Source organism: Vulpes vulpes, chromosome 2 (assembly GCF_048418805.1).
Source record: "Vulpes vulpes isolate BD-2025 chromosome 2, VulVul3, whole genome shotgun sequence".
Lineage (NCBI taxonomy): Eukaryota > Metazoa > Chordata > Mammalia > Carnivora > Canidae > Vulpes > Vulpes vulpes.
Window position 1 is genome coordinate 89,230,106 of NC_132781.1, and position 25,942 is coordinate 89,256,047.

The following is a 25,942-nucleotide window of genomic DNA, read 5'->3' on the forward strand; positions in this document are numbered from 1 at the left end:
TCATTCCTGATTATTCCTAAGACTATGCAGTATTTACCAACAAGCCAACCATCTCTCATGTAAGTATAATTTGTGATTTAAGGTTATATAATGGATTTGCCCTAGTTTATATGTAAGAACTCAGGAGATACTTTTCTGTTGGGAGGGGGCCATTGTGTAAGAATGGCTGAATATCAGAAATTATCATGATTATCTAGGTAAATTATGGGTCCTGGTTAGATAGATAATGGATTCTGATGACTCAGACATTGGGCATTGAAGTGGGTAGGTTCTGACCATGGGAACTGGTTAGTCTTTTTTTCCATAGAGCGTTTGTAACTTCTCTCAATCTGTTTCTTTTTTTTTTTTTTTTTTTAGATAGTAAGAGGTTAGGCTGGATGTTCTCTCGTTTTCTCCTTCCAGATATTAAAACTCTGTATCTAAAGTTTTTCATGTCATTCTAAATTGTTGAGATGCATTAAAAACAATGGAAGAAATTTGTTCAAATAAATAGCCTGAATGAGGTTGAGTTTTACTGATCTTTTTCCTCTTAGATTTCCTTGTCTGCTTCATGAACAGATCTGGTGGCTTCAGAGAAATCTGTGCTCTCATGGTCACTTCTGGAAAGATGGTCACCTCTGGAAACATGGCCTTTATAAGTTGACCAGCATTTCTGTGAGATATTTGGCCAACCCATTTTCATATCGGATCCCTTTATGTTCATAGCCCAATGCAGATCCATGCCCTGGGGGTTATTTTTCTTACCTGATATTACAACCAAGGTACTGGTTAGTTGCAGATTGTAAGGAAAAGCTAAAATGTTATACTTCTGGTTTTGCCAACATATCAACCTGAAGGATTTGCTATGTGACAGGAAACTTACTTCCAAATTAATTGTAATTTGCAAATATGTACTCTCTGTAGAGAGTTTCAAACAAGAATTTTTTTCCCCTGGCATTTTCAGCCTTCTTGAGTGTGCCGCTGATTTAAATGTAATTCTGTGATCTAGAAGCTATTGAACATATGTTGTAAAGACTGGAAAAGACATGAGTTATTCTTCAGATTTTTCAGGTCAGAATGAATTTTAAGAACAATACCTTTAACATTTTGAAGGAAAAAACTAATAAAATTTGATGTACATTATAGGAGATTTGATTTCATTCATTAATAAAAATAAAATCTGCATAAATTATTTTCAATTTTTGTTAGGAATTCCTGTTCAAAATTTAAACTCAGTTTAGAATAAAAATTAAAATAGAAATTTAAGAAGAAAATATGTGTTAATGAAATTTGAGCTGCAGAGGTGCTCTGATAAATATTTTGGCATTCAAAATCTCTGTATTTTTATTTTTTTATTTTTAAATTTTTTAAAAGTTACAGTGTCAGTGTAATCAATGTCTGTCACAAACAGATGAGTCTACTCATACTACACTTTAGTAGACTATATAGCTATCACTAATGATACGTAGTCTACTAATAGAATTTTGTTTTGACAGACTTATATGGATATTTGACTTTCTTCTTTGTTTTTATCATAGTTCTATTCAGCAGTAGGAGCAAATATATAAATATGTATTTTTTCTTTTGTCTCTTCTACTCATTTCAGTAATGATTAAGAATGTGGAAGAAAGCAGTTATCCAGAAGGAATATAGGGTGTGTGTGTGTGTGTGTGTGTATGCAGGAATTATAGATATAATAGGCATAGCTAACATGGGGATGAATTTCCTGACCTCATATCAACAACATTGGGGCATTCCATGTAGGATATTCGTCACCATGGATTTCAAATAAAGCCTTTTCAGTTCATTACACTTCAAAATAGCCATGTGTCTAGGATAAGTGATGATAATGCTGTGTTTAGAATAAAATCCTGTGTTTCTTTATTTAAAAAAATATATTACTAGGCATATAGTTGGTTTAAATTGATAGGGACTACCAAACCTTCTGCCTTCATTTACAGATTGGTTATTGAATCTCTAATTTTTTTTGTCTGAGTCAGTTTATTCCCAACTCCACATCTCTCTTTCTCTTTCCCTCTTTCTCATTTATTACCTAGAGGACAATTGGAAAAGTACTTTGACAAAAATCCTATTTACAGGCTATTTTATGGTTGTTATCTTGTGCTATGGTTTAGCCTTGGCATTGCTTCCAAGGTCATGCTCTGGTGCAGCCATTAGGAGGCACAAAAGGTAAACTCTGGCCACAGAGACCAGAACGGGTCTGTTACATTGAATCAACAATATGATTACTGATGATTTTAGCAAGCTTCATATAATTAAAAAAGAAATCTAAGCCATAATTACTAATTTCACTTCAGTCTTAAATTTCAGGTTAGGCATCTGAAAATAGTTTCTTTTGTGTCTGTGTATGATTTCGTGGGGAAATGATAAGCAGAAAATTGAGTTCTCTTTGCCTAGAATTACAGAGTTGAAAAATAATTGTAAATTTAAAATCTGAAAACTGCATAGGAATACTTGAAACCATAGGATGCAAAAAGGGTACAAAAGTTAAATTTATGTGCATTGAGTGTTCAAAATATGACACAATTTCTAAGTGGTCTTTAAAAAGATGTTTGGGGTTTTCGCATTGAAAAAATAGAACTGTAGTTGGGTTTCTTATGCTAACATAGAAATAATCTGGTACTTTTGTAATGTTCATGAAATATTCCTGTATTTCTGCAACATAGGGATGTAGGCTTGCAAAGGAATCTGACCATCAGCTAATTAGCTGTTTCTGAGAGATAAAGCCTTGGAGTTGCAGTTTACTATGCCAGGAATAAGCTTTTATCCCAAGGCATTGGGTGGGTTCTGTGTGGTTTCTTTTATTGAATTGTAATTGGCTTAGGGAGGGGTGTTGGGGGAGAGAGGGCAGTTACTTTCCCTACCATGGAAGAAATTTACTGCCTAACCAGGGTACTGCTACCAGGGAGCAGCAAATTAATATGCATTTCTCAGCCTGAGTGGCTTTTTGACACCTGATGATATGGCAGTACATTTAGATGATAAGGAAAATCCCTGATCACAGCAGGAACATCTGTTTTTTTCTGGCAAAAGGGAAAGCGAAGCTGTGTGGCTGTTTGGGACAGCTTCATGAGTGAAGGATTAAAATTGTAATTAAAAAGGAGAGCAATTCCTTATGGTATTTTTCTTATAAAAATTTTTAGATAAAGTAGTAGTGGCTTTACTATAATAGATTATTGCTTGTCATTAGCAAATTTAATAATCATTAGGATGTTGCATATTGGTACTACTGGCAGATTTTTTAAGTGTAAAGAAAAAGATTTCTGTTTTTGCTTTGAAGTTTACTGGTACACGGAATGGAGGCATTAATTTGATCATAAAATGAAATAGATTTAAAGTCACATTCTCCAATATTTTATATAAATATAGCTCTAACCTGTTGCAAAATTATTAATGGCAAAGATTTTTATTGGTTTGGGTTTTTTTCTCTAGGTTAGAAAATACAGGTTTTGCAAATACATTCAGCTTAAAAATGTTGACTTGTTTTGTAGCTGACAATAGTCCATGAAAAATGTAATCTTGCACATTAAGAGTACCATGTTTTTAAAATCATTTACAATGAAATAAATATTTTTAAGCTGGAAATAGTTTGTACTGTATACATTTCTATTGGAAATAGTGACTATCCAAGTGTATATTGTGAAGGAGAAATGATATTGCATGTTATGATGTTTATTGACATACGTTATAAACACAGAATCACAACTTTATAAGACTACAGTCTTTGAATTAACTTTAGATCTAGCTCAGGATTATGAGGAAGTACATGGACGAAATGCTGGAAGTGCCTATATGATTCTGTCAACAAAGTGAAGTATATATTGCATAGTTTGATTAATAATATATTTTAGAAATTATTCACTCTTGTTAATGACTACGGTTACTTAAGCTGGACTTTTCCTACATTATAAATTAATTATGAATTCATTATTGATGTTACTGGAACAATAGTCAATTAGGAGAACTTTTTTGTTAGGGGTTTGTAGCAATTTTATTTTTCTTATCCTTTACTCAAATTTGATTCTACAAATATAAAATTGAAGAATTTTTCAGATGGAGTTCAAAAGAACAGATTTTTAAAAATCTTTAGCCCGTATATCCTTTAATATGATTACTTTGTATGGCCAGCTACAGGAATTACCTGTCATAATTGATGTAAATGGAGAAATGTCACACTGCTTTTTAGATGCAATTGGAAGTAATCACATTATCCACAGACATTGTAGATTGTAGGTGTGACATTAAATTGAAATAGTCATATAACAGAGGTATACATCTTATAGTATAAATCTAAAAGTACAATCATTGTATTATAGTGAAAATGCATTTCACTGATGTTTATAATGATGCCTTTGAAAGCATTAATTTTTAAAACAACTTATAGGAATGTTCATTGAAAATTCTGGGATTCTGAACCATGGGAAAATAGGAAATAAAACACATATTGAAGAAAAAGCCCTCCATGTTGGTATAGGCCACTGAGTTAAGTGCTTGAGTTTAAAGGTGAATGGTGATCTTCTGCCTCAGTCTCCCTGTAATAGTGGAAATACAGTCTCCCTGTAATAGTGGAAACAGCAATTTTAAAAATTAACTAAATTATAAGTTAGAACTATAATTATAAGTAAAATTAGAATATAGAGGTAACAAAAAGCATAACATTCTGATTTCTATTGAAAGTCAGGAATATTTCTTAGAGAAGCATTGAAAAATGAAGAGTAATTTTACGAAAGAAATGTTCTTGGAGTCTAGGCTCAGAAAGATCTTAAGTGAAGGTGAAGAGGCACATGGCACAGGTAGTGTGCATGTGTGCACGTTTCTCTGTTCTACCTGCACTGTTTGTCTCACCTGTGATGTGTTCCAACATACATTTTAGAAAAGTCCTCTGTAAGAAGTGGTGGAGAACATTGTTGGAGAGGTTAAGGCTGGAGCCAGCCTCCGGTGAGAAGGCTGCTGTGCTAGTTTCATATGAAACTCAAGTTGAAAGAGATGAAGAGCATTATGAGTATTTTTCAGAAGGGTGCCAGGATTGATAGAGGAAGAGAGTTTCATTTTGGGTTTATCTGTTGACTTGGAGGTATCTTTGGGATGGTCTGTTGGAGGTTTAGATTGTGAATTCAGGAAAAAGTTTAGTGTTGGTGACCTATGCCTACAAGTCATCAGGAGGGAGCTTTTGACATTATACACTTTTTGAGCTTGCCTCAGGAGACAGGACTGAGAGGCCGTATATAGACCTAATAAGGGCCATTTCAGGAAAGAAGAATAATGGTGGAGATTCAGATGGAATCAAAAGAAAGTTCCAGTCACATTCTGGATTCTAGATGCTACGGAAAGTGACAATTTTGTGTCAGCTGGTCTCTTCATTTTAAAGATATATTTTTCCCTTTCAAGTGGTATTTTGTCACTATGTGAACATCCAGCTCACTATCAACTCTTCACCTAACAGTTTTAGCATCCATTGATTATCTTTGCCTGAATGAGTTATTTCATTAGGAGCTGAATGTGGTGATTTTTCTAAATCTTTTCATTATTCTGTTTCCATTACTTCGCATTCTTCTGAAAAGACTAGGTTCCCCTCATCGACTGGCACTGCTGGTTTCCCTGAAATATAGTTCCTACTGAAAAGGCAGAAAAGATTTTTAATACCTTCTATTTAATTATTCACTTTCAAAGTAAAGAGTTGGTATAATAATCACCTCTAATAGTGGAAAGTGAATAAAGAAGCCAGGTCCTGAACCATCGTAGCAGCCCCAAGATCCTTGATATATATATTGTGCTTGTGTTTCTCCACACTCCCAGTCCTTCTTCGTTTTGTAGACAATTAAGATTCTGTCATTAATACATTATTTACCCTTTATTACTTATTTGAATTTCTTGACAGTAAGTCAGATAATTTTGCTTTGTTCTCAAGTTATGCCCAAGTTTTAAGGCAGAGCTCTCAGTATTTTGAGATCCAGTGAGCTTTGGTTTCTTATTGCTTTATTCTTTTCCTTAGACTTTGTGTCCTTTGCTTATTTTTCCACTTCCATGTTCTTGCAGCAAAGTCAGGCCCTAATTCTGGCTGTGGAGCAGCATCCTGACCTTACAGCGTTTTTCTTTTGCTTAGTGTTAGATGCTGTGTTATGGCTTTCTTGAGTTGCAATAACCAGACATTTACACAGTTTATCTAGTAAAATGTAAAAACTACTTGCTGCTAATGTTTAGTTTTGTAGAGGTTTTAATTTATTATCATATTATTATTATATATTATATAATTATATATATAATTATTATATATTAAAAGAGAACTTATAAAGTTTCATACTGAAGTATATACTGGTAAATATTTATAGATTTAAAAAGATTTTTCATTCATCACATTATTGGCATAGTGTCAGGGCCATCAATACATTTTATCTTTTTTCTCTGATGGAGTTCATGAAGGAGCAGAAAACAGTATCTTGGTCTGTTGCTAAGGTCTATACAATGCAAACCTATCATATTACACTTTTTTGTTTTCTATGTATTTGTTGTTCATGTGGTTTAAGTAATGAAGAATAGGAAGCAATCATGTGTACAATGTATAGAGCCAGATTATCCTTAACAAAGTTATTAAGGAGAATATTTCAGTAGTTCACTTGAAGTAGGGCACTGATGTAAGTGGGTCCAAGTGAGGTTAACATTTTAAATTTGTTCTAGTAAGAGATATTTAGATTTATGTGTTGAACTAAAATGTTTGACTCTGCTCCTTATCTTAGCTCTCTCATTTCTTTTCAGGACACTGAAATTCAGTTTTGCAGCCCAAAAGCTTGTTATAAGTTACTATTTCAAAGAAACAATTCAGTAGCATTGGTTGCTTTGAGACATATCAAATAAATAAATAAATAAATAAATAAATAAATAAATATCAACTAGGTTTTAATGTAAAGACTTCACTTGCCATAAACATGTTGAAGTGAACAATTATGTATATATGTTATGTACCAAGTTAATTTTTTTCTTTACCTGATATTTGAATTAATGCTTACAGCTAGCTCATGAAGTAGTTAACAGAACAGTCCAAGCTCTTGCCCAAAATCTTTTGCCCAAAATCACACAACTACAAAGATCTAAATAGCAAATTCATCGGTCTTTCTTATTTTAAATGTTTTTGGTGAATTACCCAAAATATCTCACAATGCTATTGTAAGACTGGAAAGCTGAAAAGAGGAAATTCCATGATTGAGAGATAATACTAGTCTTATAGAGAAGTACTTTTCATTTTCTGTGCATGTAACTAGCCTGGGGAGATTGATTTGGGAGGGAGTGCAGGGAATATTGTCTCATCTCTTATGTACATATGTGCGTGGCTACCTTCCCTGCTCAAGTCATTAGACTCTCTTATCCTAGGCAGATGACTGCATTCATGAGGTCTAATCTGGGTGAAATGTCCTCAATCAACTATTTTGTATAGGCTTGGGAAAAATATTTTAAATATGCAGAATCACTTTTCTGCTACTTTTGGAAGACCGAGTGCATTGTTAATTTGCAAGGTCTAGTTTTTTACAAGACACCTTTTTGTTTCTTTTTGAATAGAAAGATGAAAACTATAGAAGCCTTCCACGGGATGCTAGTAACTGGTCTCACCAATTTCAGAGAGACAATGCTCGTTCATCTCTGAGTGCCAGTCACCCAATGGTGGACAGGTGGCTGGAGAAGCAAGAACAGGTAAAATAAATTAATACTTCTACGTGTGTCATTGGTGTAACTTTCTAGTCCATACCCTGAAAGATGTTTCCCTCCATCACAGATGATGATTAAAGGTAAATTATTCTAACAAATTTCAGGTAAGTACCAGGCTCTATGTCAGTGTTCATCTAATGTAAGTATAGACTGTTTCTGTGGCTGTTCTGCATCAAAGACTTCTCATACATGGTTATGAATATTTGCTGTAGATTCTGAAGTTTCATGACTTCAGAGCTTGTTACGTTGCTGAGGCACAGACATTTGGCCGTGAACAGTACAGTTTATGAGTAGACTTTCAAGACCCCTTATAGATAGGTTCTTCTCTTTTTTGATAGGCAATAAGTCAAAGGACCTGAAGAGGCAAATTAAAATGTTCTGTCTTAACCTGACTTGACTCTATAGGAAAAATACATGCTATAGTGTTATTTTAGAATCAGATGATTTTGTCAGGTTTGAGGACTTTCCTTTCCATAAATGTCAAGGAACCATTTTAGGTTTATAAGTTTTTAGAGTTGCTCAGTTTCCTCTGCAGGATGGCCATCTACAATTCATGAAATCAGAATTGTTTACTACTCGTTTTAAGTAACTGATTCACATCCCAGGAAAAACAACTGTTTGAAAAGTTGTTATGTCACTGGTAGAGAAGCCTTCATTGCATGAAGATTAAAAATTTATCTGATAAAAAAAAATTTATCTGATAAGTTTTGATGTATAAAAAACAAATTCTTCCAGTGTTGTTGTTGTTTAAAGTCTTGTTACTGTTAGTCATGGTGTTTTCCTTGCAGTTGAAATTCTAGTGTTTTCTTTGTAGTTTTAAATAGTTTTTGTATTAAAAATATTAAAAACACACTTATCTCCTCACTTTGTCACTTATTTTCTTTAAAAAGTTTATATAAATGGAAGGCTATGTGAGTACTCAGAAAATGTTTTCTTTTTAGTGATTTCAAAAATTATTAATAATTTTATTGCCTAGATTTTGGAAGTTATTTTTCAATGTAGATTAATAATGTCAGTAGAAAGAAATCCTAAATGTTTTTACTTAATTCATCTTAGTCTATGTTTAATAGCATAAACCTTCTAAAATAATTTTGTGTATTTGGAGTGTTGGAATATGAAACAATAAAGGACAGTTTGTCTTTGATACCACAGATGGTATTACAAAGATACTGATTTTTATCATACAGTACATGTTTGAATACATTCGAAGCATTGTGTGATAGGAATAATTTGAAGTAATTAAAAACCATGGAAATTCTACTTAGGAAAAACATTGTTTTCTCAAAGTAATATAGAGTTTAAACTCATTGGTGTTATTATTATCATTTTGAAGTAAATATTATGAAGAATTAGTTTAGCATGGGTGTGGGGTAAGACCTGCCAGTTACCAGCTATCCACCATAAATGAGATGTGGGCATGTGGCTAACTTGTCCGTACTTCAATTTACTCATTTATCAAATAGGTATAATCATAGAACCTGCTCCTGCAGTTCTTGCATCCACTGATGGAATGCCTGCCAAGGGCTTAGAATCATGTCTGGTACCCAGAAAAACTGTGTCTTAATATGTTAGGAAAAAAATTGGCTGCCAAGAACAGAAAATTCAGATTGTGTAAGAAGATACTCATTCATTTAATGAGAAATCTAGAGGAAGGGATGGAGCGGGTGGACTCCACAGCCTAGTGGACCTCACTGAGGATCCAGATTCTCCATTTTCTGGGAATCTGATATAGGCCTCCATGGTTGTATGTTCCAGCTTGTCCGTTTCTATCAGAGCCTTGGCATCACATGTTTGCCTTTCTCTTCTGTGTGGCTCTTTTTGAAAGCAGACAGACCTTTCCCAGGAGCTGCTCCCCCCACCGCCTAACAGCTGTCCTTCAGGTTGTGTTGTCTAGCATTGAATGACTTGTCTGCCAATTTCTAAATCAAAGGGAATTGTTGGTTTAGACTAGTTGAGCAAGATCTCCTGGAGTTGAGGGTGTGGTAGTGGTGGTTTGTCTTTCCTGAAACCCAGCCACTCATCACTGCACACAATCAGGGTTCCGTTAAAGCAAGAAGGGAAGGACGGTTAGCTAAATATGCTAAATATGATTATTTTAAATATTTTTATTACAAGATTAGGAGAAAAAAATTGGCTGCCCAGGGTTTCTAGGGTATAGTATATTTAATTGTATTCTAAAAATACGACTTTTTTCTTACTATTGTGGTTCTAGATCTGTTTTTAAAGAAGTAGTATAACTTTTCTTTGTAATTTTGGTATAAGATAGGTTCTTTTTCCACAAAAGGAATTGCATTGAGGAGCCACCCCCCCTCCCCCCCAAAGACAGTCTTGATTTGCTTCTGTTGAAGTTGTTTGAAGCATTTGCTCCACGCTAAGCAGGTTTTTAAAAAATAAGCACTTTCTGAGTCTGTGTAGTCTAATGTAAATGACATTAGCTAATTGATTCCTGAGCCTGAAAACATCTTCCTTGGCTTAAGTTTAAATGATCCATTCACTAAATTTGATGATTTCACATCAGCAGTATAATTAACCAAACTGAAATCTATTTAACTAGACAAGAATAGCAAAAATAACATAAAATCCGTATTAAAAAGTAGGCACAGTTGTTTGGGCAGAAGAGGACTCGGAAGTTATGCTGGACACACTGTAAATCTAGTCCAGATAGTATCATTTAATTGTGCATTTATTCTTTTGTCTGTTCCCCATAAGTCATCTGGCTTTAATGGCCTGATGTCTCTTCTGTGGCTTTTTTTTCTCCTTGGTTTTTGCTATTAAAAATATAGTAACAGACGAGTGATACATAGATTAAAAACATGTTTTATATGGTTAAAAACCAAAAATCATCCACCCACCTTTACAATTTGGGATCACCAGGGTAGAACTGTCTTCATTGAGTTATGCCATCTGGACTAAAGAAGTCAACAGAGTTCTAGATTTTATATGCCTTCAGTGGTTTCGTTTTTGCTCTGTTTCCTACTAGATTGCTCATCTCATTATCTTTGTTTTTTTGAAGGCAATTTTGAGTGAGTACATCAGTTTTGCCAGTGGAAATAACAGTAGGAATGAAAAGCACAAGAAAGTGTGTAAAAGTGCTGAGCTAGGAGGCATCTCTGGAAACTGAATGTGGCTTTCTCTTTTTGTGGGGTTGATCCTTTATAAGGGCATATTGATTCTTTCCCTCTCTTAGAATATTTTGTAAGGTGCACTCATATAATCAAAGGTAGAGGATGTGTCTTATTAGAACTTTGTACCAGGAAGTACTTGGAGTCAAGCTCAACATGATTCCCAGAAATAGAAGTCCTGCTTTTCAGTGACTAATTCTTGCCTGTAGCCGAATCCTATATTAGGTTCCTCTCAGAAGGTAAGAGGACTGTGTATCTTTTAAAGAGCATCTTTTTCTTGTGACTTCCTTTTTCTCAGATTTCAGAGGAAGCACAAAGGACTTCAGGAATAAATGGGTTGTTGTTGTGTTGCCTTGAAAAAGTTTTAATGCTTCTGAAATTTTGATTCTGAGACCCAAGAAACAATAACAACAAAACAACAAAAGGTTTAGATTTGATGTGCAGCCTTGCTTTAAAAAATCTGAATTCCTTTTGACCATTACCATTTCCCTGACTCTGTGGAGACTGTAATTTAATATTGGTTGATAATAGATCATAAGCTGACTTTATTCTTATATACCTACAGTTTATTGCAACTAATAAATTCCACAAAAGAGGAGGCAGAAACTTTATAATACGTTATTGGTAGAATTTAAGGCCTGAAAGTAGAGGGACCTAAAGGGAAATTTAAGCTAATTGGGAGCCTGCCATTTTCACTACCTTGACTTGGTGAACAGGCCTGAAGCCAATTAACAGAAATAGCAAAGAGGTGCAAGGCACATTCTATCTGCCACTTAAGCTCTGTCATAGGGGAATGATTGCTCTGACCTTTAGAGAAAAATCCATGTTCTAGGATTTTTTCCATCAAGCAGAAACTTTATCTAATTGGCAGATTATACCGGGAGGAGGCAAACCGTGAGGAAAACTAACTTAAATGTTTGGTGATGACAGAACTCAAGTGTGACAATGATTGTGCACCGTCCTCACCTTTGTCCCCTGGCCTTCTGGTCCCCAGCATTCAGTGTTGTCTCAAAGCGATGAGTTTAAGGAACAGTGACAGTGCCTTTTTTTCTTATTTTAGGAACTTTTGTCACTATCTGCAGTCATGATGCTTCTACTTCAAATTTTTTCATGTGGAACGGAACATTCTTGACTTTTGATACTTAATCCTTCTGAAATGAAGATGACTAATAGAGGGATAGTGTCTGTTTTTACATTTGCCTGAGTCATGTCCTAGATATTAGAAGTAGAAAATAGCTGAATGTTAAATAGAAAACATATTTTTCCTATTTTAAATGTTAAGTAAGTAAATAAGCTCTACTTGAACTCATAACCCCAAGATCAAGAGTCTCATGCTCTACTGAGCCTGTCAGTTGCCTCTAAATAGAAATCATATTTAAATAAAATAATGCTTAAGAATAAATTCATTTGTTTTATTCTGAAAAAGGAATACTGCACATTGCCTGTTTATCTGATACTCTTTAGACTTTTGAAAATATTTATGCTTTATAACTTCACATGATACCCAATGCATACATTCACTTATCAAGACAGGATTCTGTGACAGGGTTCCATATTTACTTTTCATTAGAATTTGATTAAGGCCAAATCTTTGAAGATCTAGGACATCAATAAATTTTAAAATTTAGAGCCTACTTTGGATGTGTTAAACATACTGTAGTGAAGAAACATTTTTAAGCTTTTCCAGATTTTATATGGAATGGTTTAAAAAAAAATGAATAAGCCAGTCAATAAGTAATTGTAGTACTGAGTGTTCCCTATTTTACCCTGGAGTGATAAAATAATGGGTGTCTGGGATGATCAGTTGTAGGTCCTGCTTCCATGCCTCTAATTGAAATTGGTTTTTCCTTTGACTTGCCTGCATATGGGGAGATCTTTTCCTTTCCCAAGTGTTTAATAGCCTTTTCTAAATGGAAACAAAACAAAACAAAAACCCACAAAAAAATGCCACCTCATTTCACTGACACTTAGAACCACCCAGATAGCATAAGTCGTCAGTTTCCCCATAGGAAATGATCATACTTTTTAAATTACAGAGTTAGACGATGACTTCCTTAGCAATCTGATTACAACAGCTGTAGATCAGTCAGTGAACTGACCATGAGGTTATCTTGTTAAAACATGGAAAGACTATAGAAATTCTGATGTGGGCAGATGCAGGGCCTCATGGCATCTGCCTCATTAAGGAACATAAGGTTAGGTTCTGGTGCTGCCAAATGGTACCTGGAATGTGTTTGTTTACGCTTTAATTTTTTAGCTCATAAGCCCTGAGAAACCAAATGACTGATAGGGTTATCTGGATAAAAAGTAAAGCCCTCTGTCTCCAAATTCTAAAATTCTACAGTTTATCTATTAAAAGAAGAGGATTTATTCGTATTATTTCCTAATTGGCAAACTTCTACAGAACTTGGGCAGAAGCAAACATAATTGTGTTTACCTCAGCAACAGCAAATGTAGAAACTAAAAACATCAAAATTGTTTTAAAATTAAATTTAGTTTTCTTTTTTTTTTTTTAATTTAGTTTTCATTATAAAATGCCAGAGATGTTCTTTAAGCAGAAACCTTTTATATTCACAATAACATTAAAAATAAAACCAAAACAACCTTTGAAAAGAGTTTTTTTCTCATCTGGATATATTAATGACAATAGATTTTTGTGCTTTAGTAACAAGATGAGTATTGTAATACATATCCTAAAATTATTTATGTTTTAAAACATGATTCAAGCACCCCGTATGGATGTGACATATCCTTTTCCATCGGCCCTACATATTTTCTCTTTTTATTATCAGAGGGCTGTGGACAGGAAGCATCAGGTGGAAGAAGGGGACTAGAGCATAGTTCCCCGGTAGACATTTTATTGAGAAGGACACATTCATTTCCAGAGGAGCCTTCCCAGCCTCAAGGAGGGCCACTTTGGATGCTTTTTTTCTCGTTAGTGGCAAAAAGACAGCCTGTAGAGTGTGTACAGACCCTGGAAACCTGCCCCTCCCATGAGTGGGTCCTTCTGTGTGACCTTCTCTGGGTTAATAAACTCTACACAGTTTATTTTCACTGTGTCCAGAATGGGGAAAATAATACCCATTTGTTCAGATATTGACTTTGCATGTGAGGATTAAATGGCACAGAACATGTAAAATGCAGATCTAGTTTTCAGTGTGTTGTAGAGTTCTGTTGGATACGACTTTCTCCCCTATCTTTATTTTAGGGAAGAACAAATACTGGTTACACCTCAACAACTCTCTCTCTAGAACTATTTTTATTCTCTTACTACTATTTTCTCCCTGCATATTGGAAGTGCCATTTGGTATGATGGGCTGGTTCGTTTCTATCCCTGGTGGACTTTTAATGCCCTCATTATCCTTTCAGAATTGGATTCTTGCTTCTGTGGCATCTTATCAGAATTAGAATAAACTTTAATCTTTTTAAATCATCTCTGTTTCTTTTCTGAAGAACATAATCTGACACAAAAATAGCATTAGCATTAATCTCTTTGTCTGTATCCATTTTTTATATTCCCTTTTGTTTTTGGCAACCTCGTGTGGTTTAAACACAATTAAATCTAAAAATACTATTTAAGAATGCCAAGTGTCTTACAAGGGCTTCTGCTTGGCCACTTGCTGAGCATCTAGGTCCCTTTGTGATGTGACGGGAATCGGGGAGACACCATTTGATTCACCGGCTTTGAGAAGGTTATGCAGTTCAGGGGGTTCCTCATCAATTCTGTCCCTTTACTACTGACCCTATTTATTGCTTGTTTGGCCTATGGAGCTAAAAGCATGCAAGCAGCAGGGAAGTGAGACAGAAATTCTACCCAGTGAAAAATCTTTGCTGGAATGTGGATTAACCTTCATGGGGAATCTGTTAGTAGCTGATGATTTTCTTGCCTGTGAATACAGCTGCTAGAACCAGGCATTTAGAGCATGCACTGTGGATAAAGATACATTTTCATTTCTAGCTATGACCCTCCGGTGCCTTTTCATATTTTCATCATAGTCAGTCTTAAAGATTTTTGTTGTGAGCTGTGCGATTAAATATGATGATGAAAAGAATGCATGCTTTATACTTTAACTCTGTTTATTCCCACTAATTTGTATGTCATTTGCTTTTGAAAATTTGTTCTTTATTTCTGTGTTCAGTGAACAGTGGAGCTGCTATTCTTTTAAAAATACTGGTTAAGAAATTACATTAACATTTTCAGCTTACAGTATGTTGTTTTTCACTACCCATTTCCTGAAGTCTGCCTCTACAAATGGTATCACTCAGAAGCCGTTTTAAATTTTGGAATCTTATGATCTAGGTAGGTATGTTTCTCTCTCTCTCTCTCTCTCTCTCTCTCTCTTTTAAAAAATATTTATTCATGAGAGACACAGAAAAGCAGAGACATAGGTTGAGGGAGAAGCAGGCTCCCTGTGGGGAGCCCCATGCAGGATTTGATCCCAGGACCCTGGGATCATGACCTGAGCCGAAGGCAGATGCTCAACCCTAAACCACCCAGGTGTCCCATCTCTCTGTCTCTCTCTTTTTTAAAAATCAGTCCTACACAGGCTTTTTCCAGTCACCTTCAGCATGGTTCTGAAATGGTCCTGAAAATTTGCTGTTTCAAGTGCCAAACCATTTTGCCCAATGGTTTTATGTTCCTTTTCCCACCACTGAGGTCTGTGCCCCTCAGTATTTTCACTGGGTCTGTTGTATATCTATGATCCATTCTTGTCTCTGCTCATGTGGCTGAAAGAAGACTGTTGTGAACTTTCTTTCATAGCCAACAAATTCTAAAGACATTAAAGTCCTGAAAAGAACATGTAGTTTCCATTATGTACCCCTGATGGTATGGAACGGGCAATAGAGTGGGCTTTTGGCTTTCAATTTATGTTTTCTGTTATTTATCCTCTTTCATAGTGAAAACACACTTTTGAAATATCTTTTATTTTTGGTAAATTGAACTTCATAAGATTGGAAAACTGGGCAATTTTTTTCTTTTTCTGCAAATACTGTAGTTCCCAAATTACAAGATAAAATTGCGATGTCGATATCAATTGAAATCAAGTTAAACCCTTTGAGAAACATAATCTCTCTCCTTACCTCTGGTAGTCCCTTTAATTCTCCGAAGTAATCCCTTAGCTGGCCCTCCTGTGGGTTTAACATCATACTCCCTAGAAAAGGGAAGCAGTATTACAGTAGGATCCTCATGTCAACGCCAACCTGCACAAACCTCTTGCTTGTACCTGCGAGAAGGTGCCCGGGCCTCTCAAAAGCCAAACATCATGCCCTTTCCCCTGCCTGCCATCCCATCTCAGTCTTAGGATTTTGCTTTTTTCCTCTGCTCCTCTCCACAATCATGACCGTATCAGTGTCTTTCTATGCTAGATCTTTCCTGTCATTTCATACTTTCTCCTCCCCGTAGGCCTCTGGCTTGCTGTTGCCCCTGCCTGGCTTGCTATCCCTCCCAATGCACAGATTTGGTTCCTTCTTACCTTTCTTATATCAGGTCACATCCTCCTCCTCAGAGGACCTTCCCTAGTCTCCACTTTTGAAAAAGCTTGATGTCCTTGCTGTCTTCATTATTGCTTCCTCTCTCACCAGGCTCTGAAATGGCGCAGGCGTTGTTTCATTTACTTTTGTTTGGAGCTCTTAGGAAGTGTCAATGAATTTTTGGGTGAATAAGTGTTTCAGTATATCGAAAGGAAAATGTTTGTAATATCCCCCCTTTTTCTGATCCCCCAAATTATGAATAGACTCTTTGTTAGGTGGACTAGATTTTTATAATGCCATTTGATATGATGATGTGATTTTCATTAATCATGAGCTAAAAGTTGCAGATTATAAGTAAATCAGAGAAACCTGTTAAATATTAAGACACATACATATGGAAACCTTAGAAACAGTCATACTTTTGAGTCTCTGATGATTGATTCATCATTGCTCGTCACTTGGCATTCTGCACATAGCAAAAAGACTGGAAAATTATTTCATACTGAAGGACCAAAGAATGGAGGAAAAATCAAGGTAAAGCAATGTTCCTACTTCAGAGAACTCGATGATATGATGGAGAGCACACCCTTCCTTATGCCCAAGTTGATCTTTCTCTGAGAATGTCTTGTAATAGAACATGGATTTAAGTGTTGAAAGGTGAATGCTATCAGTCTGTTACCAACAGGCTGTCTGTGTCCCGATAATGTCTGCTGAATTACAGTTGACCACAGCAGCCCAGGGAAGCTACTACCTGAGTGTCTGAAAGCTCTGTGGAAGAGGTAATGGTAGCAGAGGGTACGAGCTGCTGTGACTTAAGTGAGCCTTAGTGAGACATGGGAAAGAAGAGAATGTTGTGATGGGCCCAGCATAGCCATAAATTCTGTTATATTTCCAAATATATTTAATTATCAGAAAATATTAAATTTGTTCATAACTGAAGTGACAGATAAATTTTCCACTTAATTGGAAAAGCAATATTTGAACAAACCATTTGATTATATTTAATAGTTTATGAGCAATTGAAGTGAAAGTAATAGAGTTAATATCCTTTTCTGAATGTGTTTATTTCATTTGTTTGAGAATCCTTTTTTTTTTCTGTTTTAAAATTTTTCTTTCAGAGAATTCTAAGGGTTTTCATTTTCATTAGATTGAATATGAATTATACCATTACTCTGGGACATCAAGCCCACAAAATTTTTGTTTTCTTTTAAAGATGAATTTTCTAATTCTAGGAGAAATGGAGCTTTGGTATATAAAATATGGATATGATGAATTCTCCTGTACCTTTAGCATCCGGTTTAGATTATTCTTGTTTCCAAACTTCTCTCTCTCTGGTGTTCAGAAAGTTAAGAGCTAGACTAGACTGTAGCTTTTTGATATTATTTTCTTCATTCAATTCTCTGAGTAAAGCTTCTCTTTTTATAAAATGAATATTTGATAGAATTAGATACTTGATATGAAATTGAGTTTTAGAAATTATTTTCAAAGAGAAGAATATCCTTTGTTTCTGATGGAATTACACAAAAAGTTTTTTAGTTAAAGGGATTGATTCTGATAAGACGATGACCCCACACAGGCTCATAGAGAATTTACATTTTTTTAAGTTAATGGTGATAGGTATCCCTGTTCATTCCTTCCTATCCTCAGGGCTCATTAGACCTCTAAATGAGATGAGTGTTTAGAATTAGAGGGTCTTCTCTATTATATCAGAAGACAGTATAACTCATGGACTATATGGGATGAATTTGAATACATGATTTTTTTTTTACTTTTCCTTTTTAGAAAATATTATTTATTTGATTTTTGCAACGATCATATATTTATAGTTCCAAAGTCAGACATTTCACATGGATCTACAAAATGCTGCCTTCTAGTCCCTACCTCTCCTCCCCGTATATAACCACTGGTACTAATTTCTTGTGGATCCTTTTAAATACTACCATCCTTTTTTGAGAAAATATGAAAATTTATTCTCTTTTCATGTGTTTATGTAAATACCAACTACTATGTTCAGTACTTTGATTTTTTTCCCCCTTTATTTTTTTTTTTTCCCCCTTTAATATGGCTTGGCAGTCTTTTCATAATAGAACATAAAAAGTGTTTATTTTCAAAATAATTTAATAATTGTCCTTTGTTTAAATGGGCCATTGTCATTGATGAGCATCTAGATTGTTTACTGTCTTTGCTATTACAAACAATAGTACAATGAAAAACCTTTGTACATAAACCATTTTGCATTGAGTATCACTTGGATAGATACCTAAAGATGAAATAGTACATTTGTGGTTTTATACAAGAGTGTATATATATTTGTAACTTGATGGATGTTTCCAAGTTGACCTCAGTAAGATGTTGGGCCAAGTTATTCTCCCACCAGTAGTGAAGGATTGTTGAAAATGTGAATCCTTATTCTTTTATCACTTATTAGGACCAGGCTTTGTTTTGTTTTGTTTTGTTTTGCTTTGTTTTCTTTTCCTTTTCCTTCTTTTCCTTTTCCTTTTCCTTTTCCTTTTCCTTTTCCTTTTCCTTTTCCTCTCTTTCTCTTTCTCTTTCTCTTTCTCTTTCTCTTTCTCTTTCTCTTTCTTTCTCTTTCTTTCTCTTTCTCTTTCTCTTTCTCTTTCTCTTTCTCTTTTACCATTTAATGGCTTAGATGAGTGTTTGAGGGGTCCTGGTTGATTAGAACTGTCTCTCTTTCTGGGTTAACTGATTAGTTTACTCTGCAAAACAACTGGTTTAGATTATTCTTGTTTCCAAACTTCTCTCTCTCTGGTGTTCAGAAAGTTAAGACGGTAAGATGTTGACATATGCAGTTATAAGTGGAAGTATCAGTTGGCTAAAATGCAATGATTTCTTTCTTAAATTTTTTCATCTGTAGCATCAATTTATAGACTAGAAATGGTTACACACACAGTATAAATAAATATTTTAATCATAGATACCAAACTCTTTGGTAAACACTAAACACTTATATTGGTAAAGGGGGAATGTGTGTCCCTATTCAGAAGGCCTTTTGCCATTCATGATGCTTGGTTTTGGACACTTTATGTCAGTTTTTCTATCTTTTACACACAGATAAAATTCTGATTTATTAAATGCCATAGTTGACAAAAATTAATACAGAATCTAACTTTCTCCAAGAAAAGCCTTGTTTAAATATGAATACATGTTGCTATATGAATGTGGTGGTTATTATGTTATGTTGAGGGTATTTTCACTCAAGAATAAACATAGCCTGGGGTATTATCCTGTTGCTTGCATCATTGACCAACCTGGGATATTTTGATTATTATTCTTAACTTTTGCTATCTCTTTTCAACATACCTTCTGTCCTGGAGATTGTCTTTCTAAATATCTCTCAGAAACCCCCTCCTTCCTTTCCACTTGCATGTTCCTTCCCAAGTTCAGATTGCCATCCACTCTCTTGGGTCCCTACAACTGCATCTCAGCCATCCCCCCTGTCACTCCCATCTCCAGTGAGGTCAGGGTGATGTGACATGAAGAACCATGTGTCACAGCCTTCTGGGATTTGGCCACCAGCATCAGTTGAGAGATGAAGTGGTTAACAGCTAGCTGCTTGAAGTCAGAGTGACCTGGTTGGAATTTCATAGCGTGTGCTAGGCTGAGCAAGGTCTTGGAGTTTCTCAATCTCACATCAGGTTTCATAACTTTCAAAGACATATTTCAGAAGATCATGAGGATTAGATGAGACAATTCGTGTAAAACTTCTAAAACAGTACCTAACACAACATAAACACTCCATAAACACTAGTTTTGATGCTGGCGTTTTCCTAGTGTTTGGGTGTCCCTAATGCTCCTCCACTGACTGACCTGTCGAGCTGTTGCTCTCATGTGCTCCCAGGTTTGCTGGTCCCCTGAATTCACTCTGCCTTCCAGACTCCTATTGTGTTGCACATCACAGGCCCTGTGAACAGCCTGGCCAAATCGTCCATTATTTTTTTCCAAGTCCTGTTCTTCTGCCCTCATCTTGGATGTCTCCTGGCTTGGGAGACTTTTCCTGACACCTGCTGCCTGCAGCCATTACCTTATCCGCATGCCTGGCCTCTGCCAAAACCAAAGTAAGGTATGGGTAGTAGTTTTTTACTCCTTTTCCATCGTAGCACTTCCATGGTTCATTTTAATCACATGGTCTTCTTTCTCTCTTAATGAGAGCATGGCCCATATCTGTGTCTCAGGGTTTCCTTCATGTCTTTCTCAGGGAGGCGTGACTAAATTTGGGGTGGCATTAGACCTCTCTCATGACATCTGCATCCAACCGTACCATACTTTTATTCAATACATTTGTAATGGTAGGGGGCTGTCTGCCAATAATTTGTGTATCCTAAAAAGTACTTATCCTAAAACATTTTTATAGCAAGCATTTTGGATAAAGAATATCGTATTCCATAGATAGTATATCTTTCCTCACATACTGAATGTTTTACTTTTCAAGAGGCTCTTCCAGATTAAATTGGAGAAAGTTTGAGGGGAGGGCAAAGAATGTTAGATTATATCAGCAGAAATCTAGGCTTTTGGACTTACTCATATTTTAAGTCCCTAGAGGGACCAATTTTCCTGAGAACTTTGTATTTTAATCATAAACAGACCTGATTCACTAATACTTTTATAAACCTTTGGCTGAGACTTTGCCATTAATGTCTTGAACTCTTAGAAAGAGAAACATATTTTTGTAGGTTGGCCAAGAAAAATAGGTCTCAATTCAAATAAAAATAACGTGTTTGTTATTTTAAAGAGATTTTTCCATTGAGCTGTTTTAAACTTCTCGCTAACTTAGTTGTCTAATGTTGGACAAAGCTTAGGCAGGGATTTGAGGTATTTTCTGTTCCTCAGTGTAATGACCATTTGAATTTAAAAACTTTCACTTTTGATGAGAGAGTAAGTTGTATTAGTGTCTACATTGTTACTTAATTAACTTAATTTTGTTGTGGATAATAAAAAGATGAATCCTGTGTCTCATTTTCTTAAATATAGTGGAAGTGGTAAAATATGCAAGGAATTTTTACTGATGGGGAAAATGTTTTCTTAAGATACATGTGCAGTTTTTCTCCTGCTGTTAGTGGCTGAACTAGCACTTTGAATCTCTTCTATCACTAGAAGACTTACTCTGACTTCTCTGACGTTCTGTTTCTAAGCTCCCTGGTATTACTTACCGAAAAATGTCTGTCTTTTGCTCTATGTGCATGCAGGTCATTTCTCTAGATGGGATTTTATATGCTCTTCCTTAATGTGATCATTTAGTTTCTTTTCCTGTCCCCCTAGCCTGTGCTTACCTACAAATGCTAGCCGATTCCTTCTATCCTGCATGCCTTTGATCTACACTTTTTCCCAAGCAGAGGGGAAGTAGTCCCTAGTCCAAAGGACGATGTGAGTTGAAACTCTTTGTTCTGGAACTGACATCTAGTTGTGTAGTACTTCCTGTCTCGGTGTGCCAGAATGACCTTCGACCCCTGTGAAATTGCAAGTCATTAATTTCCAAATATTTCCTGAACCTAGAACATTCTATAATTGTCTATGACTTTTTCATGTCTTGCAATTTTGCCATGAGTCTCCCATGTTTCAAACATTATTTTTTTTAAAGATTTTATTTATTTATTCATGAGAATACACAGAGAGGAGAGAGAGGCAGAGACACAGGCAGAGGGAGAAGCAGGCTCCATGTAGGGAGCCTGACATGGGACCCGATCCCGGGTCTCCAGGATCACGCCCTGGGCCGAAAGCAGTGCTAAACCACTGAGCCACCTGGGCTGCCCCAAACTTATTTTGTTTCTCTTCTTCATGTTTTATCTGTTGCCAGGTGTGACATATTATACCTTTACTCTTCTGTATGTACATATTTTTCTATTTTCTTAGCACATATTGTCATCCCAGCCATATTCCTTTGACCAGACTGATGTAATATTTATTTCCCTGTACTGTTTCTTCTTTAGTCAATTCTGCATATTCCTATTTGCATTATCTTTCAAACCACCACATATATTGCATCACCCCCAAGTTTAAAAGCATGAAGAAACTTTCTGCTGCCTTCTGATTTAAAATTAAACTCATCAGCTTGGTATTCTATGTACTCTGCAATCCAAAATCCAATTTAACTTTTTTAGGCCTCATCTCCTACCATGACCTCATGCATATCCTATACTCTATTGGACTGCTGTTTCTTTCTCTTAAATAAATGTTCTGTTCCTTTTGCTCAGATGTCCCCCCCCAACTTTTGAATCAATATCATGTCATTAATTACCTAATTTAATCTCTGGTCATGTGTGCATTGGATGATTGCTCTAAGACATCACTGTGCTTGAAAATGGAATGGTTGGTCCAGGAATATTATTAGTCAAGTAGACCAAAAGTGGATCCCATACTTCTTAAATGGAAAATTGAATAAACTTCTTAATCTTCTGTTTCTTGGAGCAGCAGAACATGGATTAAAATGGTCCCTTATTGAAAAATAGTATTCTAAAAGTATCTCTTGGAAGAAGGGAGTGTGATAAAATTTTAAGGAAATCCAAATCATTTATTCCAGTTGATGATTTTTCCACAAAATACCTATCAGGTTTTAATCCCATGACTTAGAGATTATTTTCATTACTTTTAAGTACAAGATGTTCTGGTGCACCCTCTGTTTGGAGAACCCTATGAGCAAGTGAGAATTGATTCCCTCTTTGAGGGATTTATTAGCCTGACCTCTTCGAGCTGCCATTACCTTATGTAGGCATCTGGGGAAATGACCTTTTTGATGCTAGTACAGTTGATGAGAAGCCTTACTGACCATGACATAGTGGTTAACAGCTTATGCTCTTGACCCAGAAAAAGTTAGATTTCTGTTGCCCTTAGCTGTGTGACTTTGGTCATGCCAATTTGATTCTTTCCTGTTTTAATTTTCTTACTTGTAAAAAAGTAGACAATAGAGCCTAGTCTTATGCCACTCACCCTGTCCTAGTGATTGCTATATATTTTCAATAGTCACGTTCTATGATTAGGATCGCAACTTGCTTCTTATCTTTAAATATAAGGAAGGCCTTGTTAGATAGAATAATAAGTAAATTACATACAGCAGTCTATTCTACTGTAAAAAAAAATTGAGATTCTGCTTTTTATATTTGAAACATTTTTGAAGTATATAATTAGTATTCTTTGTATTTTCCACATGTATTAGGTGGTTATGGTTTTCATGTAATTATATATATGGTTAAAATCCTTTGACAATAAAAAAAATGTAGCTGAGATATATATCAGCATATTTTTCTGATTGTAGTAGAACTGTAAACACTTTAAGTAAGGTGTTTCTCAGTATTTTCCAAGAAGTAACTAGCATTATGGCTAAGCTTTTCTTCTGTAGGTAAAACAAATTTTTATTTGCTTGTAAATATTGTTATTTACTTTTGACTATAATGCTTCTCATGTAGGTTGATCTTTTATTTAAATTGAAAGAGGTTGAAGTAAACATAACTAGAACTTCAATTCATGAATATATTCCAGTTACCTCAATCTATGGATATTTTATCTAGTACTCATGCTATATAAAAGTCTCCAAGCTTCTGGGATTTTGCTGTGTAATTTTTTCCCCCTCTTCATTGAAACTAATAGTATTTTTTAGGTTCTACACTGTAAGTACTTTTGGTTCTAAAATAATAAAGGCATTATTTTTTATGATACTTTCTTATTCAAGTTTGTTTAGAACTTTTACAAGTTAAGCTGACATTTTTACAATTTTACTCTGATTCTAGAAACTAAGAATTTATCTTCTAAAATAAAATTTCCACATATATCCTTTGATTTCTAAAGAAATAATTTACTGTGTGTTCTTTTTCTTACCCACTTTTACCCTGGGCTACCATCTTTTCTTTCTTTGATACAACATTTTGCATTGCTAACAAATTTTCATTGATTTTTCCATAGTTACCATATTGTATATGTGGTCATGTGTTTATAGTGTAGAATAAACTAGTTATTTTTTTTTTTAATTTTTATTTATTTATGATAGTCACAGAGAGAGAGAGGCAGAGACACAGGCAGAGGGAGAAGCAGGCTCCACGCACCGGGAGCCCGACGTGGGATTCGATCCCGGGTCTCCAGGATCGCGCCCTGAGCCAAAGGCAGGCGCCAAACCGCTGCGCCACCCAGGGATCCCGATCCAATAAACTAGTTATTATTCTTTCTACCCCCACCCTCCCCGTCTACCTTTGTGGTTTGAAAGCAGAGCCTCTGGCTCTGTATCCTTGCTTGGTCCCTTTGTCCTATTGACTGGGTTCTGACCTTTCTACTCATCAGGATCATTTTTCCATCCCAGACAGTGCAGGGCCACAGCAGTTTCAACTTTATTTTTTATTTTTATTTATTTATTTTTTTAAAGATTTTATTTATTCATGAGAGACACACAGAGGCAGAGACACAGGCAGAGGGAGAAGCAGGCTCCCTGCAGAGAGCCTGATGTTTGATTCAATCCCAGGACTGAGAATCACACCCTGAGCCGAAGGCAGATGCTCAACTACTGAGCCACCCAGGTGCCCTTCATCTTTATTTTGAATAATCCATTTGTGCATTTATGTCTTTCACTTCCAAAGTATAGTGTTAGAAATAAAAGCAACTTGTAGAATTGTATGTATTTTTAACAATAAAATAATCACAGGTATTTGTGAGTAGAGGAGAGTTGGTGACTTTGGGCTCTTTGCATTGTCTCTAATCTTACTAGGCCCATTCGTAACAACAACCCTGTAAGTCACACTGACTTAAAAATTTCATAATAACTGGGGTCAAGGGGAACTGGGAAAAGTTCTTCTTCAATTAGGCTTCCTATCTTGAAGGTTGGAACAGCCATGGAGGTGCATTGGGGAATGGGTTTATTGCCTAAAGGCATGTTTTTAATAGTTGCCCACCTTGCAGGACCCTGGTCTACCTGTCCTCTCTTGTAGCTAGTTCTGATTGCCACAGTATAGTCTGACTCTTTATCCAGTTCTCCCTCACTTCCACATGCCAGTATGAAGAGTTTCCGGGGGATCCCTGGGTGGCTCAGCGGTTTGGCACCTGCCTTCGGCCCAGGACATGATCCTGGAGTCCCAGGATCAAGTCCCACATCAGGCTTCCTGCATGGAGCCTGCTTCTCCCTCTGCCTGTATCTCTGCCTCTCTGTCTGTCTGTTTGTCTGTGTCTCTCATGAATAAATAAATTAAGTCTTAAAAAAAAAAAGTGTTCCTTCCTGTACCATACAGCTGCCAAATCTACCCTCCCACTCCCCAACCACAGCCCCTTCCTAGCTACTGTATGGCTTGGATCACTCTCATTCTCTTCCCCTTCATGGTGTGACTAGTCTTTTAGCTAGAAATTAAACTGTACATTTACAAAAAAGAGCATTCATTTGAAAAACATGAGTATTTACCACTAAATTTTGGTTTCCTGCCAGGCTATTTTATATTTGGAAGTATAATACTAAATTTTAAATTGTTTTTGTTTAGTTAAATATTTCTGTAGTTTTGATTATAGGCATTGGTGCTTAGTATGGACTAAAATAATCCATTCCAGCTCTCAGATACTTTGTAATGTCTGAGGTCAAAAGAGGATTAGAATCATCATACCTGTGATGAAGTAACAGGTAGGTGAAAGGCGTTACATGAACATTTCAGTGGATGTGTCATTTGGCC

General features: G+C 35.7%; 1 protein-coding gene across 50 annotated transcripts in view; it reads left to right on the forward strand.

The window, feature by feature from the left end:
• Window positions 1-25,942, forward strand: part of PARD3 (par-3 family cell polarity regulator) — a 646,585-nt gene that overhangs the window by 313,523 nt on the left and 307,120 nt on the right. For 45 of the 50 annotated variants that reach the window (XR_011999915.1, XR_011999914.1, XR_011999912.1 and 42 more), the window contains one exon: window positions 7,552-7,683. The exons of the other annotated variants lie outside the window; for them this stretch is intronic. Coding sequence is in view for 40 of the 45 variants with exons in the window: in XM_072749213.1 (XP_072605314.1) it covers window positions 7,552-7,683 (132 nt within the window). In the remaining 5 variants the exon portion in view is untranslated. The remainder of the gene's footprint in view (window positions 1-7,551; window positions 7,684-25,942) is intronic. 50 annotated transcript variants of the gene reach the window in all.